At 34.0% G+C, this 27,772-nt stretch overlaps 1 protein-coding gene and 1 non-coding gene across 4 annotated transcripts in view; both read right to left on the bottom strand.

Moving 5' to 3' along the window:
* Positions 1–27,772, bottom strand: part of ASCC3 (activating signal cointegrator 1 complex subunit 3) — a 364,162-nt gene that overhangs the window by 26,858 nt on the left and 309,532 nt on the right. For all 3 annotated transcript variants that reach the window (XM_027057194.2, XM_027057195.2, XM_015072573.3), the window contains exon 37: positions 6,028–6,252. In XM_027057194.2, the coding sequence (XP_026912995.1) occupies positions 6,028–6,252 (225 nt within the window). The remainder of the gene's footprint in view (positions 1–6,027; positions 6,253–27,772) is intronic.
* On the bottom strand, positions 5,711–5,818 carry LOC113599041 (U6 spliceosomal RNA). The gene has a single exon (XR_003419778.1). It is a non-coding gene; the product is annotated as a U6 spliceosomal RNA (small nuclear RNA).

Genomic DNA, 27,772 nt, shown 5'->3' with positions numbered 1-27,772 from the left:
TTCATATTAAAAAAAAAGAGTAAAATGAACCTTTTGGTATTAGATTGGAAATGTAGGTATTAGAATGAACTCATGGGTTTATAAATACAAATATTTTCACATACATATATACATATACACAGAGATAAGCAGATATACAAATGGATATACGTCTGAGTATGCATACTCGTATCTCCTAGCTTTGCCCAAAGAGAGGGCCTAGAGGCAAAATACCCAGGTGGTGATGGAGTCAGCAAAGATCCAGATTTTAGTCTCTAAATTATTCTCTAATAAAAAGAACCAGGCTGTGGAAAATTCGCTAATTCCAAGGCTGAGACAGGGAAAGTAGAAGAGGGAAGGCTGCAAGTGATGTTAAAAACATAATGTAGGCATGTCAGAGAGATACCAGAGCCAAGTGTGAGATGCCCAGTGGTTGTTGCTGAGACGTCTCTGTGTAGCAAAATAAATAATGAAAGCAATGGACTTTACCCAACAGAATAAAACAAACACTCATGAGTTTATACGTATATAAATAAACAGATGGATAAAATAAATAAATAAGTGGAGAAGAAAAAGTTCTTCATTCCAGCAGAATTCTGGGAAAAATGGAAATAGAAAATCAGAATAGTAATAATTGCTTCAGGCAAAATTGACCAATAGATGCTAAAAATAATGTAGGAAAGTATGATAGGAAACTGGATATTGCATAATCTCAAATCTCAAAATATCTGCCCACAAAATACCTACTAATTATAAAAAAAAAAAAAAGAAGTAACTATTGTGGAGAAGCATGGCAGATACCACCTCAATTGTACAAGTTAATTTCACTGGTAATGAGAACATCAATGTCATAAGCCTCCTGATATGATATAGTGAGGGTGCAAGACAACACTTTTGTGGTATTCTTGCTAAATACATATACAAATAAAAATAAACACACACACACATCTCTCTCTCTCTCTCTCTCTCTATATATATATGTACACACACACACACACACACACACACACACACATTCTTCAAAGATGGCCAATATCATGAAATTCAAGGGGACTGAGGAGACATGATTACTAAATGCAATGTGGGTTTTTCAACAAAGCAGGAAAGAATGTCCAATGGGAAAAAGACAGTATCTTCAACAAATGGTGCTAGGAAAAATGGAGGGCAATATGCAAAGGAATGAAACTGGACCACTTTCTTAAACCATACACAAAAATAAATTCAAAGTGAATTAAAGACCTAAATATGAGACATGAAACCATAAAAGTCCTAGAGGAGAGCACAGGCAGTAACTTCTCTGACATTGGCCATAGTAATTTTTTCTACATTGGTTCCCCAAGGCAAGGAAAACAAAAGTAAAAATATACTATTGGGACCAAATCAAAATAAAAAGCTTCTGCACAGTGAAGGAAACAATCAATAAAACTGAAAGGCAATCTATGGAATGGGAGAAGATATTTGCAAATGACATATCTGATAAAGGACTAGTATCCAAAATATATGAAGAACTTATGCAAATCAATACTGTCAAAAGAACTAATCCAATTAGAAATGTGCAGAAGACATGAACAGACATTTTTCCAAAGAAAACATAGAGATGGCCAACAAACACATGAAAAGATGCTCATCATCACTTATCATTAGGGAAGTGCAAATTAAAACTACAATGTGTTATCGCCTTACACCTGTTAGAATGGCTAAAATCAATAACACAAGAAACGTGTTGGTGAGGATGGGGAGAAAAAGAAACCCTCTAGCACTGTTGGTGGGAATGCAAACTGATGTAGCCACTGTGGTAAATGGTATGGAGGGTCCTCAGAAAGTTAAAAATAGAACTAACCTATGATCTAGCAATTGCACTATTGAGTATTTACCCAAAGAATGAACAAACACACACACACACACACGCGAACAGAATATTATTTAGCCGTAAGAAGAATGAAATCTTGCCATTTGTAATGACATAGATGGAGTTACAGAATATAATGCTAAGCAAAGTAAGTCAGAGAAAGACAAAGACCATATGATTTCACTCATATTTATGTGGAATTTAAGAAACAATTGTCCAAAGGGGGAAAAAGAGAAAGAAAGAGACAAAACAAGAAACAGATTCTTAACTACAGAGAACAAACTGATGGTTAACAGAGGGGAGGTGGGGGGGGGAGGGTATATGGGTGGAGGATGGGTGAAATAGGTGATCGGGATTAAGAAGTGCACTTGCATGATGAACACCAGGTGACATATGGAATGTTGAATAACTGTATCGTACATCTAAAACTAATATAACACTTCATGTTCACAAACTGGAAGTAAATAAAAACTTAAAAAAATGAAATGCAATGAGGGGTCTCAGATTGGATCTTGGTCTAGAGAAAGGGCATTAGTGAGATAAAATTCAAATAAGCAAAATCTGAATGAGGTCTGCAGACAAGCTAATAGACTATATTAGAACTGAGGCAAGATGTTAAATTAGGGGATGTTGGGCAAAAGATACACAGAAATTTCATTTTACTATTTTTATCAATTTTTTCTAAGTCTGAAATTGTTTCAAAATAAAAAAATTTAAATGTTTTTAATTAAAAAAATTTAAAATCCATTAACAATAAGAGCCTCATATTTGTGAGGATGAAGAAATATTTACTGTGAATGACTAATTTTAATGTTGTTTTTCTAAATTTTTTACAATGAAGTGTATTGCTTTTATAATTAAAAAGAAAACTATTTGTCTTTAGATCCTATTCACAAGGATCAAACATATTCAAGAAATATAAATATCATCCCAAGAAATGGTATGTAAAAATATCTAATAGAGAATAAAAGTATCTGATGCAATCCTTTTCCCTTATAGCAAATTTAGAAATAGACTTCTCTGGAAATTGCTAATTTCTATTACTATATAGTCTTTGGATCATAATGACTAAGTGGTGAAAAAGAAAGTATAAGAAATTAGTATAATCATATAATTTTTACACATGACATAAAACGTACATCTATAAGTATACTTGCAAGCATCAAAATTTAATTCCTCTTATAACTTCTCTCTAACCCTTGCTAACCCCTGGATTCATTAACAGGTCAATATTTGAAGGGGGAAAAACTAGTTACAGGAAACACAAATGAGTATCCAGGGCCACTCACAAATGAGTATCTAAAGTTTAGAAACTTTAACTTTGTTTATAAAGTGTGACAGGGGTGCTTGCGTGGCTCAGTCAGTTAAGTGTTTGACTCTTGACTTCCACTCAGGTCATGATCTCGTGGTTTGTGGTTCGAGCCCTGTGTCAGGCTCTGTGCTGACAGTGCAGAACCTTCTTGGGATTCTCTCTCTCTTCCTCTCCCTCTCTGTCCCTTTCCCACTTGCGTGCACTCTCTCTCTCTCTGTGTCTCTAAAAATAAGTAAATAAACTTAAATAAAGTATGACAAATCGAGTGGCAAATCAGGTAAACCATGTGGTAGTTATAAAAGGATGTAAAAAAATTTTGTGTGTAAATTATACCTTTAGTTCCCTACTTCCTGAAAGTTTGTGCTTACTCTATTTAATGAAATATTCCTATTCTTTTAAATAATATAATTTTTTTCTGATAATAACAATGTTAGAAGCTAAATTTAAAACATTCAAATAGTTTAGAAAAGCATAAAGAAGAAATTGAAAATCACCCACAATCCTGCTACAGAGATGGTTACTGTTAACCTTTTGGTGGACACTATTCTAGATCTTCTCTCCAGGCCTCTTGTCACACACAGATGCAGATATTTTACATACATGTAGAATTTACTAATGGAATTGTAATATTTTGCAGCATTCCATAACCGGAAAGATTCTTAAGTAATTTCAAGTCTTTAATTTTGTAAGTAAACTCCATGTTCACAGACTCATTTACTCTATCTTAAAAACACCTTCAGTTTTTTGAAAATTAAAAAAAAATTGTTTTTCATTACAGAAATGTGCAAAAAAGGTATAGTGAGGAAAATCAAATCTCTCATAGTCTCAATCGCTTAGGAGTGCTCCCCCCACCCTGCTCTTCCAATTACTCCCAGTAAGTGGCAGCTTCATGCTTCCAGTTGCTCAGGAGAAAAGCCTTGGAATCATTTTTGGCTTCTCATTTTATGGAAAAAAAAAAACCTTTTCATTTTCTTAACTAAAAAAATATTTTATTTTACAGAGAGTGAGAGACAGAGAGAGCACGAGTGGCGGAGAGGGGCAGAGAGAGAGAAGAATCTCAAGTAGGCTTCGAGCTCAGTGTGCAGCCCAGTGGGGGCTCTAACTCAGGAACCGTGAGATTATGACCTGAGTGGAGATCAAGAGTCTGATACTCAACCAACTAAGCCACCCAGGTGCCCCCCAAAAACCCTTTTCTAATTCATTAGCATATTCTGTTAGTTCTGGGAAAAAAAATACAGGAACCAACATATTCTTGCGAATCTCACACACACCAATCAGGTCCAGCCACCATCATTTCAGGCCTACCCTTAAAGCATTCAAGGTATGAAAAGTTCATTGATAGGGTTTCAGAATCTGCACTGCAACTAACCTTCAAGAAATACCACAGGTCAAGTTTTCAGGTACTTTCAAAAAAGAATATTCACAATTACCTGAAAAGGCTATAGAAATACTTTTCCCTTTTTTGAACTATGTATCTCTGTGAGGCTGGCTTTTTCTTCATAGATTTCATGACTTTTTTTTTTTTTTCATATAACATATTTTAATAGACTGATTACAAAAAGATATGTGAATCTAGCTGACTTCTATTAAGCTAGACATTAAAGATATTTGCAAAAATGTAATTAATTACACATTTCACTAATTTTCTTGTCTTGAAAAATACTTTTCCCGAAAAATCATGTTATTTTTATGTTAACATATAATGGGGTTGTTATTGTTATTTTTAAATAACATAATATTTGAAAAATTTTCAGTTTTAATTACTATGGTAAGTATTCATAGATATAACTAACATAACCACTAGTAAACCACTGTTCTAGCAGCTTCCCTCTCAGAGGAAAGTCCAAAATTCTTTTTTTTTTTTTAATTTTTTTTTTAATGTTTATTTATTTTTGAGACAGAGAGAGACAGAGCATGAACAGGGGAGGGGCAGAGAGAGAGGGAGACACAGAATCGGAAGCAGGCTCCAGGCTCTGAGCCATCAGCCCAGAGCCCGACACGGGGCTCGAACTCACAGACCACGAGATCGTGACCTGAGTTGAAGTCGGATGCTTAACCGACTGAGCCACCCAGGCGCCCCAAGAAAGTCCAAACTTAATGGTTTACACACTCCCTGCCTTGACCTACCCCCATTTTCTCTATAATGTCCACATCTACTGTGTTTTGACTTTATTTCTGGTGCCCTTTTTCACCTTTTTTACAATGGTCTCTGTGACTTTTGTTTGACTATACCAAGTTCTTACATGAGAGAGTTGGCACTAGCTTTTTATAGTTTTTGGAATATACCCCTCAAATCCTCCTATGGCTCACTGTCTGCTTTTAATTCTTTCTTTAATGTCACCTTGTAAGCAAGAAAGTGCAAAATGGAACCCCTTCCATCTTTGTCTATATTTTCCTTATTATATTTCATTACTTTTTAAAAAAAATAGCAGTTATCACCTCTTGACTTATATTTTTAATTGTCTTTTCCACCTCAAGTGAAAGCCCGTAATAGCAGGTAGTCTTCTGCTTGTTCATTCAGTACCGAGAAAAGTACCTGGCATTTAGTTTTTACTTTCTTTTTTTTTTCCCCCAGTGTGGAACGCTTCACGAATTTGAATGTCATCCTTTGCGCAGGGGCCATGCTGATCTTCTCTGTGTTGTTCCAATTTTAGTATGTGTGCTGCTGAAGCAAGCACTAGTCCAACTTTCAATTTCATCCAACGGATGACTGAAATTGTCATCTTTTTGCATTTACACTTGCTTTTTCCTTTGAAAATTCTTGATTTACCTGGTTTTTCTCAACAAAGCTATGATAAAATATTTTAAATGCAAGTATATTTTATCCTAAAACAGGAAAAAAAAAAAACAAATGATGGGAGAAAATATAGGTATTAGACTCTCATACCTGACATACTCTGAGTGCTTGGTCCAAGACTGTTTTGGTATCAGTGTCATAATCTGGGCAGGGCAGCATGGTTCTGCTGAGATGTGCCTGTAGTAGGAGATGTGCTTTGGTGTGAGGGCTATCATATGAATGAGGATTTGATTCAAAGGGAAGACATTTTGCCAGTTCGCTATTCATATGATCTTCATTGTGTCTTACTGGCAAATCTGTGTATTCTTCTGCATCCTGGAAAAAAAAATACATACATATACGTGTATATGTACAGGTACATGTATATGTATATACATATACATATATATATATATAGAGAGAGAGAGAGAGAGAGAAATGTGTTGAACCAGAAGTATAATAATGTACTTCTTAGCTTAACTATTGACATTTAAAACATGGTTTAGAAAAATGATAAGGTAACCAATCATGCCCCTTAGAATTTTGCTTTGTTTAATACCATTATTAACAGGTAGGCACAAGTTAGTAATGTACAATATATCTGAAATGCATGAAAGCTCTTCATATTTATGCAATCAACAAAAAGACCTGCTGGGCATCACAAACTATGCTTGACACTGGGGCCACAGGAGTAAGCCAGAAGCTGAGAGTTCCTCAGGGAAAAAAAAAAAAACAAGTTCTACAAAGTATACTGAATGTTATGATATGGTAAGTACAGAGTGCTGAAGGGACATTGCTTGGGGGTCTGATTATTTTAGAGAGTCAGGGAAAGTCTCTTGGAAGCAATGACATTTAAGTTAAGATCTATAGGATGAGTGGAAGAAATAAGTCAGGGCTGGGAAAAGGGGAATGGGGTAAGATTGGTTAGGTAAGAAAAGGATGAAGAGCAGAATCATCAACTTATATTTATTATAATAAATTAGATTAGGAAACAATCAACAAAACTAAAAGGCAACTGGCAGAATGGGAAAAGATATTTGCAAATGACATATTGGATAAAGGGATAGTATCGAAAATCTATAAAGAACTCACCAAACTCCACACCCAAAAAACAAGTAATCCAGTGAAGAAATGGGCAGAAAACATGAATGGACACTTCTCTAAAGAAGACATCTGGATGGCCAACAGGCACATGAAAAGATGCTCAACGTCGCTCCTCATCAGGGAAATATAAATCAAAACCACACTCAGATATCACCTCACACCAGTCAGAGTGGCTAAAATGGACACATCAGGAGACTATAGATGCTGGCGAGGATGTGGAGAAACGGGAACCCTCTTGCACTGTTGGTGGGAATGCAAATTGGTGCAGCCGCTCTGGAAAATAGTGTGGAGGTTCCTCAAAAAATTAAAAATAGACCTACCCTATGACCCAGCAATAGCACTGCTAGGAATTCACCCAAGGGATACAGGAGTGCTGATGCATAGGGGCACTTGTACCCCAATGTTTATAGCAGCACTTTCAACAATAGCCAAATTATGGGAAGAACCTAAATGTCCATCAACTGATGAATGGATAAAGAAATTGTGGTTTATATACACAATGGAGTACTACATGGCAAGGAGAAAGAATGAAATCTGGCCCTTTGTAGCAACGTGGATGGAAAAGGAGAGTGTTATGCTAAGTGAAATAAGTCAGGCAGAGAAAGACAGATACCATATGTTTTCACTCATATGTGGATCCTGAGAAACTTAACAGAAGCCCGGCGGGGGGAGGGCAAGGGGGGAAAAGAAAAAAAAAGTTACAGAGAGGGAAGGAAGCAAACCATAAGAAGGTCTTAAATACTGAGAACAAACTGAGGGCTGATGGGCGGTGGGGGAGAGGGGAAAGTGGGTGATGGGCATTGAGGAGGGCACCTGTTGGGATGAGCATTGGGTGTTGTATGGAAACCAATTTGACAATAAATTATATAAAAAAATAATAAAATTCTTAAAAAATAATAAATTAGACTAAAATAAAATGATTTGAAATTAAGTTTCCAGTTTCACATGTAAGGAGCTTAAAAGCCACCATTTTGTCCTAAGAACAAGTAAAAAGTTGAACAGATTGAAAGATCAACAGCTTTTCTTGGATCCATAAGAGAGGGGAGGACATGGGACGAATTGTTGCCCCCAAAACTGGAGACACAGGAAAATTCAGGGAGTCATGGCTAACAGAAACATAGACTCACCAGTGGTGAAGTAAGAAAACCTGAGCTGTAATTGATGAATTATTGGAGGATCAGTGTGGACAACTCAGAGCTAAAAACTCTAGGAGGATCTAGTCTTATAGGGGTCCTCAAAAATATTGTGACATTTACCTCCAGGAGCTTGACCAGATACCCATGGTAAAGATGAGAGAAAAATCCACTTGAGTTTCCAGCAGGGGGAGGAGAAAGAAACCAGTTTGAACTATGCCAGATAACTCTGTTTTTCTTCTTTCTTAAAATTTTTATTACTAAGTGTTCATTTATTTTTGAGAGAGAGAAAGAGAAATGCACACATTTATTTGTGTGCATGTGGGAAGGGCAGGGAGGAGACGGAGGACCCGAAGTGGGCTCCGTGCTGACAGCAGAGAGCCTGATGTAGGGCTCGAACTCATAGAGCTGAGCGATCATGACCTGAGTGCAAGCTGAAAGCCTAACTGACTGAGCCACTCAGATGCCCCAAGAACTCTGTTCTCCTTAAAAAGGCTTGTTCTCAGTAGAAACTAGTTAACCACAGCCTAACCTGCTAGGTACTGTTAGAGCTTAATTGACCTGTAAGGGAAGTACCCAACTTCAGTCCACTCTAGCCATCCTGTCCCACCTAAGAGGGAAGAAAAACTGAGAAACACTTGTGAAGTCACAGTCTAGAGGAATAGGCTCTCTAAAAGACTGAGACATAATCATAGAACTATAGTTCTATGCGAGTTCAACTCACCAGCATATTACTAAAGTCCTATTTATAGCAGATTTTTTTACAGAGTACATTATATCTGGGTATCAAGAAAAAAATTACAAGGTATATCAAAAAGCAACAAAACAACAACAAAATAACAAAACAACAAAAAACCAAAAAACCCTCACAAAACCAAAAACCAAAAAACCTAACCAATTTGAACAGAAAGAGCCAGCATCAGAACTAGACTTGGCAGAGATGTGGGAATTACCAGACTGGGAATTTAGAACAACTGTAATTAGTTGCTAATCAACTAATGTATGTTAAGGGCTCTAATGGATAAAGTAGACAGCACATAAGAACAGATGGGCAATGAAAAAGGAGATGAAAATCCTAAGAAAGAACCAAAAAGAAACTCTAAAGACAAAAAATACTGTAACAGACAAGAAGAATGCCTTTGACAGGCTTATTAGTAGATAGGCCATGGCTAAGAAAAGAACTTCTGAGCTAGAGGACATATCAATGGAATCTTCAAAAACTTCAAAAAGCAGACTGGAAAAACCAGAACAGAATATCCAAGGACTATGAACAATTACAGAAGGTATAAGCATAATGGGAATACCAGAACAAGAAGAAAGAAACAGAAGAAATATTTGAAATAATAATGACTGAGAATTTCCCCCAAATTAATTTCAGACACCAAACTACGGATCCAGAAAGTTCAGAGAACACCAAGCAGAATAAATTTCAAAAAAAATCTACACCTCGGCATATCATCTTCAAACTGATTACAGATAAAGTCCTCAAAGAAGCCAGAGGAAAAACACAACTTATTGAGGAACAAGGCTAAGAACTATATCTGACATCTCAAAAACCATGCAAGCAAGAAGAGAGTGGAATGAAGTATTTCAAGTGTTGAAAGAAAAAACCCTACCAACTTAGAATGCACCATTTAAAATTATCCTTCAAAAGTAAAAGAGAAATAAAGACTTTCTCAAACAAAAATCGAGTTAATTTGTTGCCAGTAAAAATCCCTTACATGAAACATTATGAGATGTTCTTTAGGGAGAAGGAAAACAATATAGGTCAGAAACTTGCTTCTACATAAAGAAAGGAGAGCATGAAAGAAGGAATAAGTGAAGATAGAGTAAAGCTTTTATTTTTATTATTGTTAACTGACCTGATAATAATTTGTTCAAGATAATAGCAACCATGTATATTATTAGGTATGTTTATGCACATATCATATATATATATATATATGCTTGTGTGTGTATGCATGTATATATATACATATGTATGCTTATATATAAAGTAAAATAACAACAATGATATAAGAAACAAGAGGGTGGAACTAGTATTATTTTGCTGTTATAAAGTACTGGCACTACCTGTGAAATAGTATGATGTTAACAGAAAGTGAAATGGGAGTAGGACTAAATGCATATTGTAAACTCAGGCGATCACCGAAAAAATAAAAAAAAAAGTATAACTGATATGCTAAGACAGGAGAAAATGAAATCATATAAATTCTCAATTAAAACCACAAAAGGCAGAAAAAGAGTGGAAGACAAAAATGGGAACAAAGAATAAGGGCCACAAACAGGAAACAGTAACAAATGTAGCTATGAATCCAACTGTATCAATAATCACTTTGAATGCCAATATCTAGATGACTAAAAGACAGACTGTCAGAGTGGATAAAAAATACAAATCAACTGTATGTTGTCTACAAGAAACTTTAAATATGAAGACACATATATAAGTAAGTGGATGGAGAAAAATATACCATGCTAACACTAATCAAAAGAAAGCAAGAGTAGCTATATTAATTTCAGATAGAGCGACCAAGGAAAAGTTACCAAACCAAGGAAAGTTATCAGTAAGATAAAGAAGGGAATTATATAATGATAAAGAAGTCAATTCTCCTGGAAGACATAAAAATTTTTAGTGTATGTGTTCCCAACAACAGAACATCTAACTATGTGAGCACAGTAAGTGACTGAATGTAAGATTGTTTTAATAGTCAAAAATCAATTAATATAATTCACTTTATTAATAAAAACAACACAATCACCTCGATTGATGCAGAAAAAACATCTGACAAAATGTAACATGCATCCCCAACTAAGACTCTCAGCAAATTAAAAAAAAGAAGGGAACCTTTTCAACCTAGTAAATGGCATCTCTGAGAAACCTACAACTAATATATTTACCAGTATCTGACTGAATGCTTCCCCTCTAAGATCAGGAATAATACAAGGGTGTTTGCTCTAAGTATTTCTATTCAACATTGCACCAGAAGTTCCAGTCAGTGCAATCAGGCAAGAAATAAAAGAAACCCAATGAAAAGAAAGAAGTAAAACTGTCTTCATTTGTAGATGATATGATTAACCAGGTAGAAAATCCAATATGATCCAGAAAATAAACTACTAGAATAAGTGAGTTTTGCAAGGTTGCAGGATATAAGATTAATGTACAAAAATTAATTGTATAGTTATATTTCTGTATATCAGCAACCAAGAGTCAGAAATGAAAAAAAAATGATAGCATAATATATATGAAATACCTAGAGGTGAATTTGAAAAAAAAAAAAAAACCCAAAACCTGAAGACTACAAAACACTGCTAAAAAGAATTACAGGACATAACTAAATGGAGAGATATACTTTAATTCTCTTAAAATTGATCTATAGGTTTAATACAATTTCAATCAAAACCACAGCAGGCTTTTTTCCCCTTAAATAGAAATTGACAAACTGGTTTTAAAATTCACATAGAAATGAAAAGGAGCCAGAATAGCCGGAAGAACTCTGAAAAGAAACAAAGTTGAAGAGTTATCAATACCTGACTGCAAGACTTATTATAAAGCTTATCTAATCAAAAGTGTTGTATTGGACTAGAACAGAGTCCAGAAATAATTAACCTATACACATTTAGACAACAATTTTTGACAAAGGTTGAAAGGTGCAACAGTGGAGAAATAGTCTTTTCAAGAGATGGTAGTAGAATAATTGGGTATCTACGTGCAACAAACAAACAAAAAACAAAAAACCAAAAAAAAAAAAAAACCACCCAAAATAAAGCAATATGAAATAATTCAATTGTAACCTTGCACTCAAAATTTACTGAAAATATATGATAGGCCTAAATATAAGATCTAAAACTATAAAACTTCCAGAAGAAAAACCCTACCTAGGGTTAGGAAAAGATTTCTTGGATAGGATAACTTAAAATTTTATCAATAAAAAAATTGATAAATTGAGCTTCATCAAAATAAAAAAATTCTGAGAATTAAAATTCAGGACTCAGACTGAAAATAATTACAAAGCATATATTCAATATAGGACTTGTATCCAGAATATATACATTTTCAAAATTCACAGTGGGAATACAAACATCCCAGTGTAAAATAGGCAAAGATTTTAACAGATACTTTATGTGAAGATATGCAATCTCATTAGTTACTAGGAAAATAAAAATTAGAATGACTAAAATTTAAATGACTGATATACCAAATACTGGCAAGAATGTAGAAAAACTGGAACTTTTCCTATATAACTGGCAGGAATTTAAAATGTTATATTTGTTTAGGAAAACAGTTTTACATTTTTTTAAAATTTAAAACATATAACTACCATGTGATTCAGCTATTTCATTCCTAGTGATTTACCTAAGAGAAAAGAGACAATGTCCACACAAAGATCATACACAATGGTTGATAATAGCTTTACTTTTAAACCAAAAAATTAGAAAAAAACCTAAATGTCCATCAACAGATGAAGGTAAAAACAAATTGCATTATATCCATACAATGGAATTCTAAGCAGTAATAAAAAGAATGAACTACTGATACTCAACATAACACGGATGAATCTCAATAATTATGGTGAAAGAAGCCAGACCAAAAACAGAGTACATACTCTAGAATTTGTAAACTAATCCACAGAGACAGAAAGCAGATGGGTAGTTGTCTATGGACGGGGTCAGAGTGACAGGGGAGAGAGTTAAAGTTCATGGAGGGGTCTGACATAACTTTTGATTTGCATTTGATAGGCATAGAATTCTTGCCTAGGAAATAAAACTGTGTGATGGAACTCCTTAGGATTTTCTTATTTGGAATTCAGTAGTATGAAATAATTAGAATATTCTACTCTCCATGTATAACATGTCTTCATCTATATTTGCGTGACTAACAATTTCAGAAACCTGTGCCTTTACTGTATCCTAAGAATATATATGAGACTACTAAAAATATAGTTATATAGTTATGATAAAAATTCAGACTATAATAATAGGGAAATTCTTATTTCAAAAACTGGAATAAATTCATTTAAACAAATATTTGTTGACGATCTGCTTATGAGAAAGAATACATTATTCAACCAATCACATAAATAAATGCAAATTAGATAAGGTGAAAAATGTTATGAACAAGAAATATATGGAAGCATAAGAGAGTTTAGCCAAGAAATTAGTTAGGAAAGTCATAAAGACTTCGTGGAGGAAAAGGCAGATAAGCTAAGATACAGAGATCAGCAGATATTAAACTAGATGAAGAGAGAAGTGAGGAGTGTTCTAGGAACAGTATATACAAAGGCTCTATAGTGGGAGGGAAAATTGTGAGTCCAAGAGACTAAAAATATGTGTCTAAAAATAATGTCAGTTGATTTAAAACACATTTCAAGTGAATATCTGAAACATTCTGTTATGAACTAGATATTTTAAAATCATGTTTCATCTTATTTTGTTTTGCATTAGTCAAAAATATCACAGCTACTCTACACTTATTTTCAACACTATCTTCATTCTTTTGGATTGCTTTGTGTAAAGAAGCATATGTTGGCATATTAACAATTAATAATTTTTTGCCCCTGTCATGTTGGTTTTCCTTTCATGTCATGTCAGCTCTTTCCTGACTATTGTCTGAAGTCATTTGCTGAAGAAGGACCAGTTATACATGACAATTATTTTTGATTTCAGGTGAATTTTAGTACTGAAGCATCATCACCTGATGGCTGACCCATCTCAACATAATATCTGGGTTCCATCCAAATCCCTGTCAGTAACTATCCACCTATTACAGACTTTCCAAGTGAATTTAAAAAGAAATGAACAGCAGATAAGAAAGAAGATGGTTCAGAAATCTAAAACATGACCTTTTCCTTCAAGGAAATTAAAATGATATTGGGGGAAAATTTATGTAAATAATTATTTTAAGTGTAGAATAAAATACTGTTGTTCAGAGAAGAGCACTGGAGTGAACTGGGTGTGTTGGAAAGTTTCCCAAAAGAGACAGTGTTTGTTCTAGGCTTATAACAATTTGTAGAAGAGGACGGAGGGAGAGAGATTCCTTGCATTCCATGCAGAGAAAATAATATGAGCAGATCCATAAAAACAGATAAGGAGGGGTCTGAGGTTTAAGCCTCAGGGATGAAGAGAATGATGATGCTATTAATAGAGAAGTTGGGAACGCTTAGTGAGCAGAAGCTTGCTGTCAAGCACTTAAAGAGAGGGCAATAATACAGATAGTTGGATGGAGGTGGAGGGAGAAGAAATCAGCCTTAAACCTGTTTCATGGTCTAACATTTTATTCATATTTAGATTTCTTTCTACTGTTCATTAAACATAACTTCTGATCTTTTATCAGAAGAAAATCAAATAGCTATTTTCATACTGCAAATTGAATTGGCTCTCCCGGTTTTGGGTATGTTGAAAACAGGACTAGGCTTACAAATGATATGAAAAGTCCAATTGAAGAAAAATTATATGGATAGTAAGATTTTGGCTAAAAGTACTAATTCATAGTATTATCTAAGTAATCCACTTCCCCAGTACAATCTTGTATAATATGATTATATACATTACCCACCTTCTTCCCTCCCCACCTACAGAGGGAGGGAAGGAGAGACAGAGGGACTGACTGATTGACAGCAATATAAACTGGGTATTTCCCAGTCTTAGTTTCCAAATACCTCTGAAAGTGTGAACATCTTTCTGTGTTGTGTGATTCTAGCATCCAAAGATGCACATGATACACATCTTCATAAAGCATGACTTCTAATGCAAGCCAACTCTTTCATTTGGTGTTAAAGAAACAATGATCTTCCCTAATACTAAAGGAAAAAATAGTGCCGCTGTCCTCACTGAGAAGCAGTATATCTGAACAGGACTGACTACTCACAATCATGCTTATTGTGCTTTGGAGTAAATTTGATCACCAGTGCTTTTTGTTGTATTTGCCTACTTTAGGCTCTAAACTCCATGTACGATGTGATTCCACTGTTCTCTAAACCATGCCAATTCTGCTTGAATTACCCGATTTATTGCTGTAATCCCCTGCTTCACCAGGATTGGGAATTTGCTCACTGCCAGCAGTATCAGTATCACATGAGTCTGCTAACAGCTGAGTACATTTTAGGTTGGAAAAAATGTTGTGTACGAGATAGATCCTTCTAAGTCTAATAAGGGGACTATGAGATCTTTACTGTAGATTACCCAAAGACAGTGACCTTACTAAAAAAAAATTAATTCAGTGATGCCTTTTCTCAATGCATAAAGCAATCTTCTAAACTAAGGATTAATTTCTCTACAAAAAACTATAAACTTTAATAAAAACTAAAAATATTTTAATAACCACAATGGACATCTTAGTGTGCTGAGTCATTTGTTTACCCAATTTTTATTCAGCACACAGTATAGTTGGGTATACAATGGTGAACAAAACCAGAGACATGATCCCTACCCTCACAAAGCTTGACAGTCCAGTGGGAGGAGAGAGACCTTAATCAACATTGACCACAAATAACATAAAATGAAAGTGGACAAGTAAGGATAAGAAAGGAGAGGTTTAAATAACAGTGAGTCAGGTAAGGTGTCTTTGAGTAGTTAAGACTGGACTGAAAGTAAAAAAAAAAAGAAATCATGTTTTTTAGATAAAGAAGGTAGGAGTGATTAAGTTAAGGTTCAAATTTGAATTACAAAAAGGGACACTTACTCTTATTAGATGAAAATACAATTTAGAATGCTTACACAGATTTTATATTTAATATACACTTTTGATAAGTAATGTATTTTTCATTATTAAATTTGACACATGCAATATTTTTGAGATCTTCAAAGGAATTGATACTTGATTTATACATATTAATATCAAACCAATAATAGTTTCTGTAGTTAAAAATTATCCATAATTAACTGAGTTCTCATCAAAAGTTATTACTTCCTTTGAGGATCTTCTCCTTTTATGCTTCCAGTGTTTGAATTAAAGGAGAGTCCAAAGAATGTAGTAAGTTATTAATCCCCTTACAAATGCTGTAGGTGATGAGGGTAGTATGGGATGGTGTGAGGTGCTAGGGAGAACACTGGATCTGGGAATTGATACAACAGGTGGATTTCCAGCTCTGCATTTACAAGCTATGCGACCATCTCAGAGTAACTAAGCTTCCCTAAACTCCAAATTCCTTACCTTAAATTGGGATTTGGTGTGAAGATTCAGTGTGATAGCATTTACGAAACACTTAAAAACTGTAAGACTTGCTATAAATGTTAGGAATTATTATTATAATAATGATCCCCCCATCTGATACCATGCAAGATGTAAGCTGAAGTTCAAGATTCAATTATTTGAGTTTTAGTGTTCTACAGTTTTCAGTTGTAAATCTTTGTTTACAATTATGTCAATGTACTTCACTAACTAAAATGATATTTAATTAACTTGCTTTTAAAAATATCATGATTCTGGGGCGCCTGAGTGGCTCAGTCGGTTGAGCGTCCGACTTTGGCTCAGGTCATGATCTCATAGTCTGTGAGTTTGAGCCCCGCATCGGGCTCCGTGCTGACAGCTAGGAGCCTGGAGTCTGTTTCGGATTCTGTGTCTTCCTCTCTCTCTGCCCCTCCCCGTTCATGCTCTGTCTCTCTCTGTCTCAAAAATAAATAAACATTAGTAAAAAAAAAATAAAATAAAAATATCATGATTCTTAAATATGACTCAAAGAAACAAGATTATTTTTTTTTTACTGATGCTTTACTAGTAGTTGCACATTCCTTTTATACAAGTAATAGTATAATTTTTATGTAACTGTATTACAGAAAACATTGGTTCTTTGAAAGACAATGTTCTCATAATACAAGAGACAAATTAAAGATAAAGTATTCAGGAATTGTATCCTCTTGAACCACAGATTTGATATTGCAGGCTTTAATCTCCAATCTCCAATTAGTTTTCTTTTAAATCCATATTAATTAAATGTTCACAAAAGCACATCAGTGTGTGATAAGGAAATATGCTCTTTTCAGTACACCTCAGTGAACTACCTCAAAGTATTGTGGAAAGACGGGGAAAAAGATGTATATTACACACCTGACACAACTTTTCCAAAGAAGTATTATAGTGACATTACTCTGAAACCCTACAGTATTTTCTAATTAAAATTCGAGTGCTATAAATCCCAAGAATAAAATGGGAAACACTGATTTTAGATTCATGAGAGTAAATAAAAAACGTTCTGGGTATTTAATTTTGTGTGTGTACGTGTGGTTTGATTATGGACTTGAGAAGCAATCTGAAATGAAGACTGGCTGAAGACAACTGCTATTTAATCCCCACTTGCTCTGCTAGATCCTCCCGTGAAAACCATGATCAGTTATTCCTGGAATTCTAGTTCACAATTTTTCTAACCTCTTTAGAATGTGGCATGTTTGTTTCACCACTTTACTTATTAGCTCTTCTCTCCTTCGGTTATTTTATTTTGGATGTTTCAGAATACTTACAAAGGAGATTTCTTACTTAGTTTAGATTGATTAGAAAAGCAGCAATCTCAGGATCAGCAGAGAGAGCTAGTAAAATAATCAAAGTCCCTGCTTAAAAACAAACAAGCAAACAAAAACCTTTTCTAGCCACTTTTTCCTAGTAGGACACTCTATTTACCTCCAAATTACTTCTCTAATTTTAAACAACTTGTCTAGTTAATTTCCTGTGTGTGATCACTGACTATAAGTGAGGTTCATTTTCTTATCTACATCATGTAGGTAATTAAAGGAAATTGAAAGTGGGCAGTGAAGCTTTTATGCAACTGGGATTGAAGCTGAATGGAGGGCAGCGAGGTCAGTGGAGTCCATTATATTTTTATGTGTGAGGCTGGTTTGTCTGCCCTGTCCTTGTTTATTTAGTGTAGGCTGGACAGGCTACTAACTGCAAATCTATGTCTCTGATTTGCCCAGCTGTCCTTGAATAAAGACATCTTCCCCTGCAAATGTTAAATGACAGTGATTGACAACCTATGATGAACTCTGCTTGCAACCCCCTGCTACTGTTTTTAGATTGCAAAAGAAAAAAACAGAATAAAGAAACATCTTTCATAATCACATCAAATGGACCCTGCTGTTCACTCAATAGTTTTCATTTTGTTTCCCTTTTCACCTCAAATCTCAATCTGTTCTACAAATGCCATAAACTCAGCTACTCCATGTAGAGTAAAAAAACAAACAAACAAAAAGCAAAACACACACGCACACATACAAACAAAAAAACATGTACGTAAAGCTACTACATTTTGCTTGTATATTTACACTGATTTAAGTTTATAGGGGATATCCACTCTTACACAATGCTTTGTTTATACCATCTTATCACTAACTTACTTGTTTGTTCTTCTAAGAACAAGCTGGCATATCTATACTGCTGAGAAATGTCTTTCAGTTACTCGTCGGTACTTGGGTTTAGTTAGGGCTCTGGTAGCTTTACTCAATGTATAAGGCTTATGTATCCTTGTGGCCCTTAAATACATTGTACAGCTTACCTTTTAGATTTGTTAAAATAAGAGGCTTATTACAATCTACTTTGGCTTTTTCTTTAGTGAGTATGTGACTACGTGGATGTTGCCTGTGTATGTGTGCATGTGTATGTTTATAGATTTTCTTCTGCTTTACCTAAGCAAATTGCAGAAGAAACAGCCAGGATGGGTTCATGTTTGGTCTCATATAAGCGTTGCCTAACAGTAAACTAGTCTTTTTATGTCACTGCACACATCGCTGCCTACATACTGAACTCACTAAATAGCAGATAAGAGGGCCCTTGTACAGTGGGGATGGCAAGCTGATCGATGTGAAAGACTAAAGAAGCTTTATGCTATAACTTAATCTCTGTCATGGGAAAAGTAAAACTTATAAAGTTAATGAGTTCTAGACTTTAAGTAGCACTTGATTAATTTGTAACATTCTGAGGCGTTAAAACAAACCAAAATTAGTTTCTCACATTCCAGTGCTGTCTTTTGGCCACTGAAGCTGTAGAAAAAGCATTTCAGTAAATTTCCCGGATAGGAAACCATTTTAATTTCTATGCCTTTCTGAAGTATTAATTAATTGTATATTATGTATTTTATAACAATATTTGAAAAATAATCTAGCATTTACCAAACCAGGTTCAGATATATTAAGGGATAAGAAAGTATGCTTCATATTTTTATCTTTATTACATCAAATTACGATTATTCAATCATTAATACACTAAAAAACTAAGCATAACTTGTTTTTAAAAGTCAAATATATAGTTTCTAATACTTGTGATTTTTATTTTTATTAAAATTATTCAAACTGAATAAATCATTTACTACTATATTACATAAATCTCTAAAAGACTACTATAAACTAGATTTTTATATGGAACTTACAGTGACCTCAAAATTCAGTAAAATGTATACTAGGAATTAACTTACTAATATTCCAGCTAAAGAAAAAAGTAAAAAAAAAAATGGCTTGGTTATAAAAAAGTTATTGGAAAATGATAAAATTAAGATCTAGTTAATTAAGCAATAATAATATATTTATCCAATATGCACACAATTTGCTTCACTAAGATGAAGTATCAAATAATTTTATTGTATGCAGACAGCAAAATATAAATATTGATGGATATAATTGTAATTACTCATAGAACTACATATGTTTCCTTGCAGGGCTTATGTGAGTGTGTGTGCCTGATTTGTATCAATGTCTTAAACTTATGGACTTATGTTTGGCATTTAACCAATTAAGACAAGCACAGAATCACTTGTCAAAAATAAATATGAACAAGAAACAATACCTTATTCTTTTCTTTGTAAGAATGACCACCTGGTTGACAGCTGGCTTTTAAGGGATCTTTCAATAGTGGGTACCAGTAACTTTGTTGTACTTAAAATAATTTCAGTGGTAAGAATTCCATCAGAAACTTCTATTTCCCAGGATTTATAGCTAAGTCCTTAAAAAATTGCTCTTTTATGAAACTTGAAAAAAATTCCTCAGTTTTTGAGGATGTAATAAAAATGTCTTATAGCTTAACAATGTTTAGATATTTTTCTTTTAAAAACTAAAAATCGTGAGGCTATCATGTTTGAATCCTGAAAGAGAATAACCGAGATTAGAAGCAAAATGTAATCATTGTGTACGGTTAAATGTCATACTTTGCAATCTATCTTTAAGAGCTAAAAAAAAAAAACCCTTTATTACCTTGCTTCTGCCTTTAAAACTTCACATACTTATTGGAGTGACTTTCTTTATAATTTGCCTTTCTATAGGCTATGAGATTATATCAGACATAAAACAAACAAATGAAAAAAAACTGAAAAATATAACCCAAAGTAGAAACATTAAAACACTTCTATTTAATGTCTACTGAATATTCCTCTTCCAGGAGTTAAGCTATATACAAAATGTTATAACAAATATACAAGTAAAATATCAAATTAGGCCAATGTAAAAGAAATAATCACAATACAGGAGTGATCAACAAATGAATGAAACAAACATTGTGTCATGAAGTTAAGAAAATATAGTAATAACTACTAATTCTGAATTAGGGAATGTTTTAAAAGGGAGCTGAACCAAGATGGATGGATGGATGGATGTTAGACACATTGTCCAGGTGAGAATCATAAGCAAAGGTGTGAAATTGGGTACATACCCAGCATGTTTAGAGGTGAAAGTAAGAAGGTTCATCAGGAGAAAGGGGGAGGTGGATCTGTGATAGTCTAATGGAAGGTGTTGGTAAAAAGGAAGGCCTCGACAGCCAGGTTAAGGAAACAATGCTTTATTATGTACATAAGTTTAGATTTTTAAGGGCAGAAATGGTGCTTTAAAACAGATAAACTGGCAGCGATGAGTTGGGTACATTAAAGAGAGAGAAATTAAAGTAGGAAGATCACTTAGGAGACTGTTTAGGAATGGGGTGATGAGAACCCAGACAGGAAAGAGCTGGTTATGGGGATGCAACATCCAGTATGGCGACTCTAATAAAAACACTATTAAATATTTGAAAATTGCTAAAAGTAGATCTTAAAAGTCTTTGTCACAAGAAAAATTTTTTTTAACTATATATGGTGATATATTTTGTAACTATATATTGTGGCGATCATTTCATATTATATACAAATACTGAATCATTATGTTGTACACCTGAACTATTATGTCAATTATACCTCAAAGATGTTAAATTCTTTTTAAAAGGGTAACTCTTGTTACCAATGATTATAGATTAAAAGAAGAAAATATTGAAAATATTCTGTCACTGTAGCTTCTTTTTTATTTCTATGCAAACTGTAAATGTTAAAGAAACAAGTATACTTTGATATACAATTTATGGTTGACATTAAGGAGGGCTATTTTATCTCTCACACACGTGGTTTGGAGAATAGCTAGAGGTAGGCACAGGAAAAGGAGCTAATGTCAAACCGTAAGAAAAAGAACTGGATGAGATAGGAAGGTGCATTTTTAAAAATAGACTCTTAAGAAGTGAGCAATGTTGTCAAATGCTGTAAAAATATCAAAGATATAAAAAATATCACAGCATTGAGTAATTAGGGCCTGTTGGTGCCTCTGAAGATTTTAAACAATAGTAATACAGATTATAGGAAGTTAAGAATGAATGAATGGAAAAGAAATTGAAATAGCAGGTTGAGATTTTAGTTTTTCATTTTGTCAGTGAATGGGAGAAAGGAAATAAGATAGTAATTTGAGGAGGATGGAACCCAATAAAGAAGTTTCTTCTCCCCAGACTATGGATAACCTATGCATGTTCAGGAGTGCATTGTTTTCTTAAGCTAAAAAAGTTATTTTAAAATTTACAAGAAACAATATCAAGAGAATTACTGAGAAAATTCTATAACAAAAGAGGGGGGAGAAACCAGTGAGTAGTAGAGCTCCCTTGGGAATCAACTGTTATCCATTCTATGGATATATTATATCTTATCTATTCATTGGTTAATGGAGGTTTACTTGTTTCCACTTTTTGGCTCTTATGAATAATACTGCTATGAACATTTGTGTACAGGTTTTTGTCTGGAAGCTTTTCAGTCCCTTGGGGCATATACCTAGGAGGGAAACTGTGGTGTGTTACATGGTAATTCTGCTTAACATTTTGCGGAACATCCAAACTGTTTTTCCAAAGTGGCCACACCATTTTATATTTCCACTAGCAGTGTATGAACATTATAAATTCTCCATATCCTCACCAACATTTACTATTGTCTTTTTTATTATAACCACCCTTGTGAGTATGAAGTGATATCTCATTGTGATTTTGATTTGTATTTTCCTAAAAACTAATGATATTGAGCATCTTTTATGTGTTTATTGGCCATTTGTATATCTTCTTTGGTGAAATGTCTATTCAGATCATTTGCCCACTTTTTAATGAGCCACCTATCTATTACTGAGATAAAAAGTTCTTATATATTCTTGATGGGAGTGCTTTATCTGACGGATGATTTGCAAATGCTTTCATTTAATGGGTTATCTTTTCACTTTCTTGATGGTATCATTTGCAGCACAAGAGCTTTATTGAGAAAGTCCAATTTGTCCACTTTTTCCTTTTGTTTTTTGTACTTCTCGTCTTTTACCTAAAAAGCCATCACCTAACCCAAGGTGAGGAAAATTTACACTTATGTTTTCTTTTAAGAGTATTACAGTTTTAGCTTTTACATTGAGGTCTATGATCAATTTAGAGTTAATTTTTGTGTATGGTGTAAGGAAGGAGTCCAACTTTATTCCTTTTTTTTTTTTTTTTTGTATATATACAATTATCTCAGTAGCATTTATTGAAAAGACTATTTTTTCCCCATCTTACTGTCTTGGCACACTGGTGTCAATTGGCCATACATACAAGGGTTTATTTCTGGACTCATGGTTCTATTTCATTCATCTCAATCTTTTGGCCACTACTACACTAGTCTGATTACACTTGCTTTACAGTAAGTTTTGAAATCAAGAAATGTGAGTCCTCCAACTTTGCTCTTCTTTGTTTTGGCTCTTATGGGTATCAGCTTCTCAAGAATCTGTAGATGAATATGGAGAGTACTGCCATCTTAGCAATAAGTTTTCTAATTCACAAACATGGGATATCTCTTCACTTATTTAGCTCTTTACTTTCCTTCAACAGCATTTTGCAGTTGTTAGTGTACAAATCTTGTACTTCCTTGGTTAGATTCATTCCATATTGTTCATTTCTAGTGTATAACAATACAAACGATTTTTGTATATTGATCTTATATCCTGCAACCTTCCTAAACTTGTTTAACTCTAATAGTATTTTGGTGAATCCCCAGAGTCTTCTATATACAAGGTCATGTCATCAGCAATTAGAAATAGTTTTACTTTTTTTATTTTCCAAATTGGATGCCTTTAATATTTTTTCGTCTCTAGTTGCCCTAGTTTGAGTTTCCAGTACAATGTTGAATAGAAATGCTGAGAATGGACATCTTTGCCTTGTTCCTGACCCTGGGGAGGAAGTATCCAGTTTTTCATCATTTAACATGATGTTAGCTGTGGGTTTTTTGCAAAATGCCCTTTGTCAGACTGAGGAAGTTCTCTTCCATTTCTACTTTGGTGAGTGTTTTCATCATGAAAGGGTGTTGGATTTTGATGAATTTTCTTCCCGTGTCTTTTAAGGTGATCATGCAGTTTTTGTCCTTTATTCTATTAATATGTGAATTACATTGTCTTTTGGATGTTAAATCAACCTTGCATTCCCAGGATAAATTCCACTTGGTTATGGTGTAGAATCCTCTTACTTGTTTTGCATAAATTTGGTTTGCATTTTGTTGAGGAATTTTGCACTTATTATTCACAAGTAACATTACTCTATAGTTGTCTTGTGATATCCTTATCTAGTTTTGGTGTCAGGGTAATATTGGCCTTATAGAATCAGTTGGGAGGCGTTCCTGCTCTTACACGTTTGAAATAAATTATAGAAGATTGGAAATAACTCTTAAAACATTTGGTAGAATTCACCAATACAAGCATCTGAGCCTGAGTTTTCTTAGTGGGAAAATTAAAAATTACTGATTCAAATTCTTTCCTTGTTATAGTGTGTGTGTGTGTGTGTGTGTGTGTGTGTGTGTGTGTCTGTCTGTGTGTATTCCCTCCTGAGTCAATTTAGACAATTTGTGGCTTTTTAGGAATTTGTCCATTTCATCAATATTATATAATTTTTTGGCATGCAGTTATTTACAGTATTCCCTTATACGTTTGTGGTCTTTAATAGTGTCCTCTATTTCTTACTGATTTTAATGACTTGAATGTCCTATTTTTCTTGATTAGTTTAGCTAAAGATTCATCAATTTTGTTGATGTTTGCAAAGATCCAGCTTTTGGTTTCATTGTTTTTTCTACTACTGTCATATTCTCTTTTTTATTTCAATGATAATCTTTATTCTATGTTTCCTTCTGCTTGTTTTTCTCTTTCTAAATTCTTAAAGTGGAAGATTAGGTACTGATTTGAGGTCTTTTTTAATACAGACATTAACAATTATGAATTTCTAAGAACTGCTGTAGCTGTTGGGGCGCCTTGGTGGCTCTGTCAGTTAAGCGTCCGACTTCAGCTCAGGTCATGATGTCACAGTTTGTGAGTTGGAGCCCCGCATCAGGCTCTGTGCTGACAGCTCAGAGCCTGGAGCCTGCTTCAGATTCTGTGTCTCCCTCTCTCTCTGCCCCTTCCCTGCTTGTGCTCTGTCTCTGTTTCTCTCTCAAAAATAAATAAACATTAAAAAAAGTTAAAAAAAAAAAGAACTGCTGTAGTTGCATCCCGTAAATATTGGTACAGCATGTTTTTTTTTTTTCATTCATCTGATTGTTTAATTTTTGTTGTGATTTTTCTTTGACCCACTGGTTATGTAGAAGTGTGTTGTTTACTTTCTACATTTGTAAATTTCTTTTTGTTACTGACTTATACTTTAATTCCACTGCGGTTAGAGAACACACTCCTGTATCCTGGTTAATCTTCTAATTGTTCTACCCATTATTAAAAGCACAATTTTGAAGTCTCCAACTATTATTGTTGAACTATCTATTTCTCTCCTTAATTTTGTCAGCTTTTGCTGTATTTGAGACATTGATTTTAAATATGGATACATTTATAATTGTTATGTCTTCCTGATGAATTGACTCTATTGAAATATAATTAAATACAGTGTTATATTGTTTTCAGGTGTACAAAATTCAGCAATTCTATACATTATTCCATGATCCTCATTATAAGTGTATTCTTAATCCCTTTTATCTATTTCACCGTCTCTGTGTCCCCCTCCTGCTGCCATCCACCTCCTCTCTGGCACACACCAGTTTGTTTTCTGTATTTAAAAGGGTGTTTTTGTTTGTTTGTTCATTTTGTTAAATTCCATCTGATTGAAGTCATATGGTATTTGTCTTTTTCTGTCTGACTTATTTCACTTAACATTATACACTCTAAGGCCATTTACATTGTTGCAAATGGCAAGACCTCATTTTTTTTTTTTTTTTTTTGTGGCCAATATTCCATTGTGTGTATGTGTGTGTGTATATATATATATACCACATCTTCTTTATCCATTCATCTATTGATGGACATTTGGGTTACTTCCATATCTTGGCTAAAGAATGCTGTGATAAATGTAGGGGCACATATATATTTTCAAATTAGTGTTTTCATTTTCTTTGGGTAAATACCCAGTAATGGAATTATTGCATCACATAGTAAATCTATTTTTAATTTTTTGAGGAACATCTATACTGTTTTCCATAATGGCTACACCAGTTTGCATTCTCATTGACAGTGCATGAGGTTCCTTCTTTTTTCCCACATCCTGGCTAACACTTTTTATTTCTTCTCTTTTTGATTCTAGCTATTCTGACAGGTGTAAGGTTATATCTCATTGTGGTTTTGATTTGCATTTCTCTAGTGATTAGTGATGTTGAACATTTTTTCATGTTTCTGTTGGCCATTGTCTTCTTTGGAAGAATGTTTATTCAGGTTCCCTGCCCAGTCTTTAATTGGATTATTTGCTTTTGAGGTGTTGAGTTGTAAGTTCTTTATATGTTTGGATATTAACTTCTTAGTGGATATAACACTACCAAATACCTTCTCCAATTTAGTAGGTGCCTTGTCATTTTGTTGATGGTTTCCTTGGCTATGCAAAAAGCTTTTTATTTCGGTGTAGTCCCATTAGTTTACTTTTGCTTTTGCTTCCCTTGCCTGAGAAAACAAAATATATCTAAAAAAATGTTTCTGTGGCCAATGTCAGATCAATTACTATATATGATTTCTCCTAGGAATTTTATGGTTTTAGGTCTCATTAGGTCTTTGGTCCATTTTGAGTTTATTCTGTGTATGGTATAAAGAAGTGGTCCAGTTTTCCCAGAACATTTGTTGAAAAGACTGTTTTTCCTCACTACATATTCTTGCCTCCTTTGTTGTAGATTAACCATATAAGCATGGGTTTATTTCTGGGTTCCCTATTCTGTTCCATTGATCTATATGTCTACTGTTATGCTAGTACCATGCTGTTTTGATTCATACAGTGTTGTAATATACCTTGAAATCTGGGACTGTGGTATCTCCAGTTTTGTACTTCTTCCTCAAGATTGCTTTGGCTATTTGGGATCTTTTGTGGTTTCAAACAAATTATTAGGATTATTTGTTCTGCTTCTCTGAAAAATGATGTTCGTACTTTGATAGGCATTGAAATAAATCTGTAGATTGCATGGACATTTTAATAATATTGGTTCTTCCAATCCATGACCATGGATTATCTTTACATTTGTGTCATCTTCAATTTCTTTCACCAGTGTTTTGTAGTTTTCAGAGTATAGGTCTTTCACATTCTTGATGAAGTTTATTCTTAGGTATTTTGTTATTTTTGGTGTAATTATAAATAAGATTTTCTTAATTTCTTTATACTAATTCATTAGTGTACAGAAATGCAACAGAATTCTGTATATTAGTGTTGTATCCTTCAACTTTAGTGAATTCATTTATCAGTTATAATAGTTTTTTGGTTGAGTCTTTACAGTTTTCAACATATAGTATCATGTCATCTGCAAATAGTGAGAGTTTTACTTCTTCCTTAGAATATGGATGCCTTTTATTTCTTTTTCTTGTCTGATTGCTGCAGCTAGGATTTAATAGCACTACGTTGAAGTAAAATAGTGACAGTGGGCATCTTTGTCTTGTTCCTGACCTTATAGGAAAAGCTCTCAGTTTTTCACCATTGAGTATGATGTTAACTGTGGGTTTTTCATATATATGGCACTTAATATGTAAGTATGTTCCCTCTAAACCTACTTTGTTGAGAGTTTTTTTTTTTTATGAAGTTTATTGTCAAATTGGTTTCCATACAATACCCAGTGCTCATCCAAAAGGTGCCCTCCTCAATACCCATCACCCACCCTCCCTCAGTTTGTTCTCAGTTTTTAAGAGTCTCTTATGCTTTGGCTCTCTTCCACTCTAACCTCTTTTTTTTTTTCCTTCCCCTCCCCCATGGGGTTCTGTTAAGTTTCTCAGGATCCACATAAGAGTGAAACCATATGGTATCTGTCTTTCTCTGTATGGCTTATTTCACTTAGCATCACACTCTCCAGTTCCATCCAAGTTTCTACAAAGGGCCATATTTCATTCTTTCTCATTGCCACGTAGTACTCCATTGTGTATAT

The sequence above is a fragment of the Acinonyx jubatus genome, chromosome B2, assembly GCF_027475565.1.
Source record: "Acinonyx jubatus isolate Ajub_Pintada_27869175 chromosome B2, VMU_Ajub_asm_v1.0, whole genome shotgun sequence".
NCBI lineage: Eukaryota > Metazoa > Chordata > Mammalia > Carnivora > Felidae > Acinonyx > Acinonyx jubatus.
Note: the sequence above shows the minus strand (reverse complement) of the source record. Positions and strands in the feature narration are given on the sequence as shown.